Source organism: Mus caroli, chromosome 10, assembly GCF_900094665.2.
Source record: "Mus caroli chromosome 10, CAROLI_EIJ_v1.1, whole genome shotgun sequence".
In the NCBI taxonomy this organism is placed as follows: Eukaryota; Metazoa; Chordata; class Mammalia; order Rodentia; family Muridae; genus Mus; species Mus caroli.
In genome coordinates this window covers 71,664,479-71,677,186 of record NC_034579.1, presented here as the reverse complement: position 1 = coordinate 71,677,186, position 12,708 = coordinate 71,664,479, and the positions used below count along the sequence as shown (strand labels likewise).

At 47.5% G+C, this 12,708-nt stretch overlaps 1 protein-coding gene across 2 annotated transcripts in view; it reads right to left on the bottom strand.

Annotated features, from left to right (window-relative positions):
- Nucleotides 1–3,069: 3,069 nt before the first annotated feature.
- Nucleotides 3,070–12,708, bottom strand: part of Sumo3 (small ubiquitin like modifier 3) — an 11,407-nt gene continuing 1,768 nt past the window's right edge. For both annotated transcript variants that reach the window (XM_021174962.2, XM_021174963.1), the window contains exons 2-4: nt 10,614–10,742; nt 6,363–6,434; nt 3,070–4,363 (exon numbers count right to left, since the gene is read on the bottom strand). In XM_021174962.2, coding sequence (XP_021030621.1) covers nt 4,253–4,363; nt 6,363–6,434; nt 10,614–10,742 — 312 coding nt within the window. In that variant the 3' untranslated portion in view covers nt 3,070–4,252. The remainder of the gene's footprint in view (nt 4,364–6,362; nt 6,435–10,613; nt 10,743–12,708) is intronic.

Below are 12,708 nucleotides of genomic sequence, written 5' to 3'. Positions count from 1 at the left end.
ACTTTGTAGACCAGGCTGGCCTCGAACTCAGAAATCCGCCTGCCTCTGCCTCCCGAGTGCTGGGATTAAAGGCGTGCGCCACCACGCCCGGCTCGTAGCTGTTTTCTGACATACCAGGAGAGGACATCAGATCCCATTACAGATGGTTGTGAGCCACCCTGTGGTTGCTGGGATTTGAACTCAGGACCTCTGGAAGAGCTCTTAACCGTTGAGCCATCTCTCCAGTCCCAGCCCCAGAGCTAGTTTTAAGGAGAAAAGTGGAAAACAGGTTCAGAGCTGGGAGCTAGAGTACTCTCAGATCGCTGTGAACAGGGCTAAGAGGACCACTCTGGTGGGGATCCGGAAGACCAGAACGCCAAGAAATCCTAAGACTGCTCGGGGTGCTTTATCCCAGAGGTGAACAAGGAACATATCAGGAAACTCGGTGGCAACCATTTCATGTCACATCCTGTGGCAGGGCAACGCAGTGCAGTTTCCTCCATCTTGGATCCTTGCTGAGGTCATGTTAGGCTTAACTAGAACCTGATCTCCGTGATTGGGAAGCCCTATAAACAATTATTCAACTCTATTCTAGGAACCTGAGGTCAAGATGCCCAGCTTAGCTTCTGTTAAAGCTTGTCCAGAACCTCCTCCAGCTAACTGCTTTTAAACTGCTTGCTTGCACAAAACTCCTTGCAAACTGCTGAGTTATCAGAATGTCAGGTTGTTTTGTTTTGTTTTTTGTTCTTTTGTCTGTAAAACACCTTACTCTATACTCTAAAGCAGTGCTTCTCATCTTCCTACTGCTTGAACATTTAACACAGTTCCTCAGGTTATGGTAACTCCCAACCGTGTATCTCTGCTGCTACTTCATAACTGTAATTTTGCTACTGATTTGATCCCTGCGAACCACTGCTCTTTAGTCTTGAGTCCCAAATACCTAAGTGTGGTCCCAGCTGGCTGGAATAAAGACAGCCAATTGGCTATAGACTGTATCTGAGTGGTCTTCTCTGGTGGATTCCTTATAACAATTCTATTTTCCCTGCATCCTAAAAACTGGAGTGAGACCATATTTCAAAAATAATGGGCTAAGGAAGCTGTTTGGCAGAGGGAATTTCAAGGCAGCCTACCTAACATCCAGGCTGTGGCATGGTTCTTGTTCACTGCATTTATCCAGATTACAGTGAAAACAGGTAGAAAGTTGCCCAGAGAAATGTGGGAAGTGTCCTTTGGTGAATAGAGATCAGACAGAGTTGAGGGCAGGGCAGATTGGGAACAAACTGTAGTGGTTAAAGGAATTTAGTGCCAGCAAGAGCTGACTGAGACACTGCACTGGGACACTAGGTACAGTGCCTAACGAAATGAGAACCCCAGGGTATAGAAATGAAAGAAATCCTTCAGGGTTCCCTGCTTTAAAAAAACAAAAAAAAACAGCACACAGGGAGGTCTTCCCAGCCTCAAGAGCACACAGAGGTGGCTGCAACTGTGGTCTAAGGGTGACAAGCTGACAGGCTTCCTCTGGAACTGACAGCCAAACTTGGTGGTGGCGTCCACATTTGTGAAAAAAAAAATTTTTTTTTTTTTTGGTTTTTTGTTTGTTTTTTGGGTTTTTTTTTGTTGTTGTTGTTTTGTTTTGGTTTTTCGAGACAGGGTTTCTCTGTGTAGCCCTGGCTGTCTGGGAACTCACTCTGTAGACCAGGCTGGCCCCGAACTCAGAAATCTGCTTCTGCCTCCCAAATGCTGGGATTAAAGGCATGCACCACCATGCCCAGCTGCATTTGTGAGATGGAAGAGGGGAGAAAGAAGGCCAATGAAACAAGGCAATGAATGGGGGGGTATCAAGATTCCTGTACTGAGGCCCTGAGAAGCCACACTGTGGAGTTGAGAAGGGAGAGGTTATCTGTTAAGAAATCCCCAGACGTTAGAGATGCCAGCAGGGTGGGATGTTCACTGAGGAACGTTGCAGACACCAAGTACTGACCCAACAGAGACCACAGCACCTCAGGAGGCAGAACTGTGGGATGGGACTACCCATGGCTACCAGAGCCCAAATGATCCCAAGAACCTCTGACATAGCAGCAGGCTTTGGTCTGTGCCTTGCTGGCTTTCATTAAATCTTGCTTCAGCCTAATCTTTCTTTGCTATGCCCCAATCCCTCCCTTTTGAGATAGGCACGTTTACTCTGTGCTGTTGTATGTCAGAAGTAATTTGTTTATTTTACAGGGGCTCACCATTCAAAACCTATCTTGAGTCTCAGAGCAGACTTTGAACTTTAGGGTGAGCACTCAGAGACAGACTAAATGTGTTTTGTACTATGCAACACACGATCTTAAGAGCCAAGCTGATTCTACAATGATGTACTTGGATGTCAGGCTGATAAGAAACTTAATTCATTAAATGCCTGGAGTGTTAATAAAGTTTACCTTTGAGGTTCCCCTAAGGGCCTTTTCCTGACAGGATTAACTGCTTCCTGATTCCCAAACCCCTCATCAAGCAGCCTCATGCTCCAGTTCCCTTTGTCTCCCATGTCCTGATGGAACACCCTCAAACCATAAGCCAGCATAAACTCCTGCTGCTCTAGGCTGCTTGCCACATATTCTGTGACAGCACTGAGAGAGGAACTGATACTTCTGAGACCTAGAAAATGGCTCGGCTCTGTCCTCTATTTTATGCACACATTCCTGCTGGATGAATTAGGTGCTTGGAGTTTGCGCTCGACTGATAAGACTAACATGGCTCAGGCAATGACAACTCTGGATTTTATCTAACCTAAATACTGAAACCCCTCACAGCTAAATTAACATCAACTCATATCAAAGCAGATTAGTAAGTAGTCATGAACTGACTGATACCCCACACTACACCCTGCCTCTAAAGCCCACCTTATCTTCACACACCTAGGGGAGGAGAGCCAAGTGGTATGTGCAGAGTCAGGACCAGCAGGCAGGCAGCTGGACCAGAGTGGGGCACATGATACAGAGCAAGCTAAGCAACTGCCTTGTCTGTCCGTCTAAGTGGCCTCACTGGACAGACTGTCAACAGTGAGCTGTGACATATGACCAGTCTCCAAATACAGTGTTTAACATAGGCCAAGAGACAGAATACCAAACTATATTTACTGTTTACAGTAGTAAAGGACAACAGATAATGTACAAACTGGTGAGTAAACACAACAGAGCCAACAGACATCCCACCCAGGCCCACGCAGCAAACAGGAACAGGAACATTTTCCTCAAGACTTTAAGCAAGCGAGAGATGGTAGGTCAGTGTCAGGTGACTATAAAAGGCAGAGATGGCCATCAAGCAGCAATGGACCCTCACAGAAGGATGGCAGGCAGGAACTATGGACATTGAACTGACCCCACAATGCGGAACCCAAGTCACCCACTGATGTGTCTGTCACTTTAATACACACTTGGAAAGCTGCACAGCATAGTCCGTGAGAATAGGGTCACCTTTCCCAGGCTTGCTTTTACAACCACACTTGAAAGCAGGTCTCTTACACAACATGGCTGAAAACGTGATACTTAACCAATTACCTTCTTATACAGAAACCATAATTATGTATTGAAAGCAAGTACTAAAAGAAATCTGAGGCCACATTCAATTCCCAAATGAAACAGGACAATTACTTTCTTCTACGTTATAAAAAGGGGAGAGTGGGTTTCACTGTACCACCCTTACCCATGTACCCATTACCAGTACCGAGTAGGAAGTAGGCACGTGCAGGAGCGCCTGGCCACAGGAGGAAGACCCCTCACGGTCTTAAGAAGCACTGGTCTTTCCCTTTAACTTATCATATGTTTGACAAAGCTCAAATTTATAGTATCTCACATTTTTTAATATTCTATGCCTACAACAAACAGGTGGAATTCTGCCTCTCTGCCCCTCCCCACATCCCACAGGCATGCCCATTGGGTAATATGACCACAAGCTCTCTCTACCTGATCAGGACAAGTCACACCGGAGGAAACCACAGTTCTAGGGATTGGACTCAGGCCATAGGGTGAGATTCTACATCCAGATCCAAGTTTGGGGGGGAAAAATGTTAGGGATGGGAGGGAACAAAAATGAAAACAAAAACAAACCCCAAAACCTCACGTTTCATTTCCCCCAAACCAAACCCTCCTAGTGGCCACGTTATGTAATGCTCTCGGCCCCGCAGTGTGGTCTATGTGTAGTTCACTCCAAGCACGTCGGAAAAGGAGAATCGTTCGGTGACTCTGGCTTCTGCTGACTCTTGTGTGATTGGGTGTGGCTGCATGGTCACTGCTCAATAGCACAGGTCAGGACAACGGTTGGGTGTGGGGACGCTCCCTCGGGAGGCTGATCCTCCTGTCTGCTGCTGGAATACATCAATGGTGTCCTCATCCTCCATCTCCAGCTGGTCAGGTTGCCAAGGAGGGCCCGGAAGAGGAGACAGGAAATGTCAGAAGTGAGTTCACACTGATACCACACTCCCAAACAGCTTCCCCTACACTAGACACAGCCCAGTCACCTTGGCTGGAGTGCAGCATTCGAGAAAAAAGGGTTACTGTGGAGCACAGTAACTATTTATCCACCCGACTTCTGACAAGATTCACAGAAGAATAGTCAGAGCTAAGAACTGAGAGAGAAATGGGGTCATTACAAACAGACTCATCAGGCACACAATACACTTTGTGCACTTACGTCTACTTTATATATTGCAATGTCAGCACTTTAAAGATATGGTGGCGCAGCCGGGCGTGGTGGCGCACGCCTTTAATCCCAGCACTCGGGAGGCAGAGGCAGGCGGATTTCTGAGTTCGAGGCCAGCCTGGTCTACAAAGTGAGTGCCAGGACAGCCAGGGCTACACAGAGAAACCCTGTCTCGAAAAACCAAAAAAAAAAAAAAAGATATGGTGGCGCACACCTTTAATCCCAGCACTGGGGAGGCAGAGGCAGGCGGATTTCTAAGTTCGAGGCCAGCCTGGTCTACAAAGTGAGTTCCAGGACAGCCAAGACTACACAGAGAAACCATATCTCAAAAAAACAAAAAAAAATTAAGAAAAATAAAATAAAATAAAAATTCTACTATTCATTAATCTTTTGTTTTTATGTGTTTGTGTATGTAGTTATGTGAGCTTATATGCCCCAAATGCATGGAGGATTCGTGGATCCCCCAACCCCGGAGTTATAGACAGTATTGAAGTGCCATGTGGGTGCTGGGAATCGAACCCAGGTCCTTTGGAAGAACAGCCAATGCTCTCTACCCCTAAGCTATCTCTTCAATCCCACAAGAAAAAAGAAATTTGAAACAGGATTTCTCTGTGTAGTTATGGCTACCCTAGAACTCACTCTTGTAGCCCAGGCTAGCCTCAAACTCAGAGATCAGTCTCCCTATGAGTCCTGAATCCTAGAATCAAAGATGTGCACCACAGCCACCCAGCCCAAAAGAATTTTTATTTATTTATTTATTTATTTATTTATTTATTTATTTATTTATTTATTTATTTTGGTTTTTCAAGACAGGGTTTCTCTGTGTAGCCTTGGCTGTCCTGGAACTCACTCTGTAGACCAGGCTGTCCTCGAACTCAGAAATCCGCCTGCCTTGGCCTCCCAAGTGGTGGGATTAAAGGCATGTGCCACCAATGCCCAGCATAAGAAAAAATTTTTAATTAATAATTTTTATGTGCACATATGTCTGTGCATCACATGTGTGACTAATGCCTAGGGGCCACAAGAGGGCATCAGATCTCCTGGATTACAGTTAAGGACAGTTGTAAGCTGCCATGTAGGTATCACTAAACCCAGGTCCCTTGCAAGAACAAGTTGGTTTCACCACTGAGCCATCTATCCACCCCTCACACAATTTTAATTTTTAATTAAAAAATTTAAAAGTAAGACAAATAACTCCAATGAAGAACAAATGGTTGGCACTAAGCCCTCAGGAGCACAGGAGCTGTGCATTCTACAACAGGCTGCACAGTGGATTCCTGGGCAATTGTCCTGAGGAGATGGGTCCTACACTCGGACTCCATCTCTAAACAGCAAAGATATGGCTGACTACCACAGATCTGAAAAACTCAATCTCGAAGTATCAGACTCTGAAGTCTAATAAGCAAAATCATTTCGGAGGGACTAGAGAAATGGCTCAGCATAACTGCACGAGTCAGCAGCACTGACTGTTCATCTAGAGGTTCAAATCCCAGCACCCACATGACAGCTCACAATTGTCTGTAACTCCAAGATCTGACTGAGACCCTCACATATACACACAGGCAGAACACCAATGCCCATAAAAATAAATTAAAAAAAAAAAATCATTGTGGAAACAAGCCATTTCTCAAATAACAGTGATCCAAAAGGACACCGTTTAGATACTAGAAATGGCACAGACCCTGGAGACAGACACTTCATACCTGGGCTGGAGTGTCTGTTTCATTGATTGGTTGTCCATCAAACCGGAATCGAATCTGCCTCATTGACAAGCCCTGGGGAAAAGGAAGGAAAAGAATTAGATGTTCCCAGATACACAGTGTAACCTGGAGATATATATTCAGAGCCACCAACAATATGAGCATTCTGCACAAGCACACATGACCCAGCTGAGCAGAAAGCCCTGGTGGTCCACAATCTACAGCCTATGCTGCCCCAAACTAACCCTTCAGAAATCTCCAGAACATTCCAACACCAGGCCTGTCCTAGTTCTGCCTCTCACTTCCTCCCAAAAGGAAAGCTGAGCCAAGTTCCTCCCTTCTGTACTTTGTACCATTTCCTCCTCTGGAAAGTTCCCAGAGAGAAGGCAGGTCAGGTGACCATGAGGACCAAAACCAGGAAGGCTGTGAGGAGGACAGCAGGAAGGAAAGGCATTTTCCACCCTGAAAGGAGGGCAGTGGGCCTCAGCCTGTCAGAGGAGGCAGGTCAACAACCCCCAGCAGAATCACCCTCTACCTTGGCAGCTCTGCTGTCCCAGAAACAGGACAGATGATAAACTGTGACTGCTCACTGAAGGAAAGGCATGGCCTCCAGGCAGGAATGCAGAGATGGTTGGTCTCTGCTGGCTGGAGTCTGAAGCCACAAGCCTCAGGACACTGCAATCTCATGTGTGCTGGAGCCAAAAAGCTCAGGGACCCAGGGATGGTAAGACCAGGAACCCCTGGGTAAACTTTTTGAAAGTTCCCATGCAGGGGCAGAAGAGCTAGCTTGGTCTTGCAGAGGACTCAGGTTCAGTTTCCCAGTCTCCATGTGGCAGCTCACAATCACCTGTTATTCCAGTTCCAGGGCATCTGATGTTCTCTTTTGTTGTGACAACCAGATATGCGTATAGTGCACAGACATATATGTAAGCAAAAACACCCATGTACATAAAACAAACAAAAGAAAGTTCACATAAATTTCCAAGGGTTCAAAGTCTCCCACAACCCTGGGAGGCCAAGAAAGTTTCTCTCTCACAGGAATAAGCAAGGCTTCCTAGAGATGTGGATTCAGAGCTCTGTCAAGACAGATATGACTAGTGGGTTCCCAGGGTAGGCTAATAAAAGCTAGCATCTCCAAAGTGCCTCAGAAACCTCTCAGTCTTCCAGCTGTACCCCAGATGCTGGATGCAGTCTGGAGGCAATCTTCCTCAGGAAACCGCACTGGGCCCCCAGAGCCCCCAATTCTAACATCGCACCCTGTGATGTGCAGCCTCTGCCACCTCCATCAAAACACACAGCACTTCTCTTTCCCACGGGGGTTTGCTGCTTCACTCTTAAATACAAGCCAAAACTGGGCGGGTGTGTGTGTGTGTGTGTGTGTGTGTGTGTGACAACTTAAGGAAAGACTCAAATATGTCAAATATGTGAGATCCGACCAGAGGAAGGAGAAAGCATCATGCACGTTACAGAGATGACATGCCTTCCCAGTGAGAAGTCACTCCACACACTTAAGAGATACGGGGAAAGCTCCTTAATACAATAGCATGAGTTTGACTCTGGCTAATGCCCAAAGCGGAGGTGGCCTTAAACAGAAGATTTTGTTAACTTACATACACCATAGGCTTATGAATTCCACACACAATGGCATCCTTAAATCTCTTTCAGATCCCAGGCCCATGTTACATTTTGAACAATTTAAACAGAGACAGGAGACTGCAAGCCTGGCCACTTAGGCAGATGAGAAGTTTATGCAGCAAAGATATAGTGTATTAAATTATTAAATCACCAGAATTAAATTATTTTAAGTACACCAGTGCTGTTCTCTTTCAAATAGTTCTTACCTGGGGTAATCTTGCCCACCTAATCACACTATGCACTTCTCAATAAAAGAACTGGGGGCTTTATATCAGGCCAAGACTTAACACTGGGTGTGACCCTGCTCAGTCCCCTGTACTGCCTTGTTAGATGCATGTTATGTGATAGGGGTATGGGTCTAGCAGCTGCTTGTAAGTCAGGGTTGTCTCCTTTGTTGTGAGAACAGAGACAATAGTCAGTCCTTGAGAATAAACACTTATATCCTGGCACCCTCAGTTTCTCTTCTAACAGGCCTGGCTGGCACCCACTCATCCGTGGGGTGTTTTGGAGTCAGTGCTCCTTTAGCCAAATTCCACTTTGTATGACTCCAAGTCTCCTAAGCAAATCTATCAGCAAATCCTCTACCACATCAATTCTATTATTTCCAGTTTCTTCAACTTCAGGAGGCAGAAAACAGGAAGGAGATGGAGCAGTTAAGACGCATGATGGGCCGGGCGTGGTGGTGCATGCCTTTAATCCCAGCACTCGGGAGGCAGAGGCAGGCAGATTTCTGAGTTCGAGGCCAGCCTGGTCTACAAAGTGAGCTCCAGGACAGCCAGGGCTACACANANAAACCCNNTCTCNAAAANNAAAAAAAAAAAAAAAAAAAAAGACGCATGATGGGGCTGGAGAGATGGCTTAAGATGGTTAAGAGCACTGTTTGTCCAGAGGTCCTGAGTTCAGTTCCCAGTAACCATATGGTGGCTCACAGCCATCCATAATGAGGTCCAGTGCTCTCTTCAGACATGCAGGCAGGCAGATTACTGTATACATAATAAAAGAATAAATCTTTGAAAGGAGGAAATGGTCCCAGGCAAGCACACAGATTGGCTGACTGCAGGAGAACCAGGTACTCCCAGCATTAGCAGCACAGGAGGGTGTCTGGCTACACAGGAGCAAGGACAGGTAGAGGCGAGTCTACAGATGGGGAGGGCCCAGAGAGCACCCTGCCAGAGTGAGAAGAATCTTCCTGAGCCCCTGCTGAGACCCCACATCAGAGAATCAGAATGTCACTCATGTTCTAAAACACAGGATGCTCACAGAGAATTACGAATTACGGCAACTTTCCGAGTAGTGTACCTCAGTCTAGACTATTACACACAGCCAGCTGTGCAAGGCCTCTCAGATATGGGAGATGATGCTCCAAGGCAAAAACGGGGAATTAACACAGAAAAAGACACAAGAGAAGACAAAAGAAGCCCCCACAATGACTCTCCCAAGACTGTGTGAAGGCAGCTGTGCAGACAACCTCACCTCCAAACAATGGGTCGGGTGGGGCCAGCAGGATGCCCAAGAATGCTGAAGGAGTTGACCTAGTATGTGCCCTCCAAAAGAGCAAGCATCTCAGCAGAAGGTGCGGGAGCACCAGAAGCCCACGCAAACACAAGCAGACTGAGCACAGCACCGAACACACCTACACACGTGCCATCCGATGGTGGCATACAGCACCAGCAGCTGACTCACTGGGGGGGGGGGGCATAAGGGGACACGGCATCATAGGAAAGCTCCAACTCACCTTTCACAGGTGAGAAGTGCCTGAGGTCAAAACCCAGGAGAGAGGCCAAGGGCACCACCATCTGCAGGCCTCAGGCGAGGGAGCAAGGGGGGGGGGGGGCGCGGCAAGGAGAAGCACAGCACCGCCTTTCAACAACAAAATCAAAGGACAGCAGCACACTGTAATGAGAGATGCCGCTACCCTCACACCAGACGGCAGGGCCCAGACAGGAACTGGCACCTAGGAATGTGGGCAGCAAGCCAGGCAGCCACTGAGGCAGACAACAGAGGAGCAAGTGAGACTAAGGACTTCCAGGCAGGCTAGAGCATACCCACCTGCCAAAAGGTCCTCACTAAGAATGAATAGATGATGGACAGACCCAAGCATAGTGTGTACAAGAGCCATGAGTTCAGTGACACTGATAACCCAGCTGGTCACTGTTGGGGACAAGGTCAGTCAGCTTGCTATTTTGAAACGGTAATGAAGGGACAGGGTCAACATGTCTCCTCTCTTTCCTAAATAACATAAAAAAAAAAATGAAATCGCCACAGTACACACAAACACAATTGGATGGAGACAGAAAGAGGAAGAGGAATTCAAACCAGCACTGATCCCACATCTGAGCACACCACAGGGCCTCTCACCAGAGCCATGTGCTGGCCCTACAGGAGTGTGCACCGTTATGATGGCCTATCAGGAACAAATCCCTCCGGAGACCGCTCAAGCCAAAGCTCCACCCATCCATGTGTAGGAGCCCAGGGAGAGACAATGCTAGAAGGACATGCAGATAGCAAGACCCAGGGCAACAAGGGCAAGCCTGCAACACAAGCAGCACCCCCAACCGCCCCCCAGCTCCCCACCCCACACCCCGCCCCGGAAGAGCTCCTTCTCTGGCCAGCACACACCTGCCTCTCACAGTAGGCCTTCATCAGCTTGCTCAGTGGAGTGTGCCTCTTGATCTTGAACTGTACCACTGAGCCATCCTGCCCCGCCACTTTCAGGTTGATGTGGTCATTCTCTGTCTTCACACCCTCCTGCAAGACACAGAAAATGGGTCTCAAAAGCCAGCTCAGAATCACCAGGGTTTAAAGTGCAAGTCCTTGGGTAAGGTTGTTTTGAGTCGTTAAAACCAACCTAATTCTCAAAATTCCCCCAGCAGCTCAGAGCTGCTCGTGTGACTGTCTTATTTTTACACAGAATGTATTTTTAACCTACATTTGTTAGGCACCGTGATAGAAACCGCAGTGCAAAGCCAGTCCTTACAGACTACCAACTCAAAGACAAAAATCTGCTCATTAAATCTAGAGAGCCAAAGAAAATCCATCTTTGTTTTAAAATTAGTTATGAGGCTAGTAAAAACACACATTTTTGAGACTACACTTGGCTCTCTATGACTAGTAAGAAAAGCCAACATAAAGCCAAGAGTGGAGGACCAGAGGCCACTGGAGGACCCTGAGGGAATCCAGTGGAGTCGGTAAAGGCTGTGGTCCTCCTGGAGTCAGGAGGGTAAGGGCTGCTGTCCCTGGACTGTCTGGAGTCAGGAGGGTAAGGGCTGCTGTCCCCTGGACTGTCTGGAGTCAGGAGGGTAAGGGTTGTGGTCCCCTGGACTGTCTGGAGTCGGCAAGGTAAAGGCTGTTGTCCCCCCAGGCCCTCTGATCTCAGACTATGCTTTCTTCCAGGGCGCTGTATAGCTCTAAAGAACACTGTGTGTGCTCAAGGCCCTGGGTTCTATCCGCCATACTGGAGGACAAATCCTATTACGCAGCAGCAGTTTTTATATAATCATGATACATGCAAGCTGCTGGGCAAAGGCACAGTCAGCGCTTCGTGTTGTCTGGAAACACATTTTGAACAAAAAGTTTGTTCTGGGCCACTTTGGGTTGTTCAGTTCGAAAAGGAACTCCTCTTGTTGTTCAGCCCATGGGATGCATATTTTAGCCACAGTGGATGAAAGAATTCATGGCAACTTCTTAACCTTCATTATTATTATTTTAATGTGTATCAGTATTTTGCCTGCATGTATGTCTGTGAATCACATGTAGGCAGTGCCCAAGGAGGCCAGAGAAGGTGCCAGAGCCTCTAGGAGTGGAGTTACAGATGTTTGTCAGCAGTAACATGGGTGCTGGGACTTGAACCAGGTCCTCTGAAAGAGCGGCCCATGATCCTAACTGCTGAGCTGTCTTTCCAGCCTTGGGAACCATTAATTAGCTAATTAATATTTTATATATACTGGTGTTTTGCCCGCATCTATGTCAATGTGAGGGTGTCAGATCTTGGAGTTACAGACAGTTGTGAGCTGCCATGTGGGTGCTGGGAATTGAACCCTGGTCCTCTGGAGAGCAGTCAGTGCTCTTAACCAATGAGCCGTCTCTCCAGTTTTTGAGAACCATTTATTTCTAAGGAAACATCTCTCGCTCTACTTACAGACCAAGCTTTCTCCCTGTCCTCATGCCAGCTTTTTTTTTCCCCCATGGTTCCACGGAACCACCCTGCTTCCCTGGGATGTCCTCAGCAAATTTTTTATTCCGGGAGAGAGAAGTAGACTAGTGTCAGGAAGCTCAGGTGCGGGGTGCAGAAAGCAACCTGCCCTGCACTGGATCCTAACAGCCTTGGGTAGGAGCATGGCTCCTTCTAGTCTGAGAAATAGTTCAGCAGGAGAGAGGTTCCAACAGGGACCTGAAGGGCACCATCCCCTCCCCTCCCCTCCCCTCCCCTCCCATGTGAGGCTTACACACACACACACACACACACACACACTCTCACTCACTCCCAGGACACCAGTGACATGGCAGCACTGTCCACAGAGCTTGCCCCCTTCTCCAAAGAGTGGCATCCAATATGAGAAAAAGTGAAGTCCGCAAGTGAGAAGCATGAATCACTCCAGGTCCCAAGACTGACTTCTAACCCGCCCGGTTCCCAAAAGGATGTGTATGTTCAAAAACAGAGACAGAGCCGGGCGTGGTGGTGCACGCCTTTAATCCCAGCACTCGGGAGGCAGAG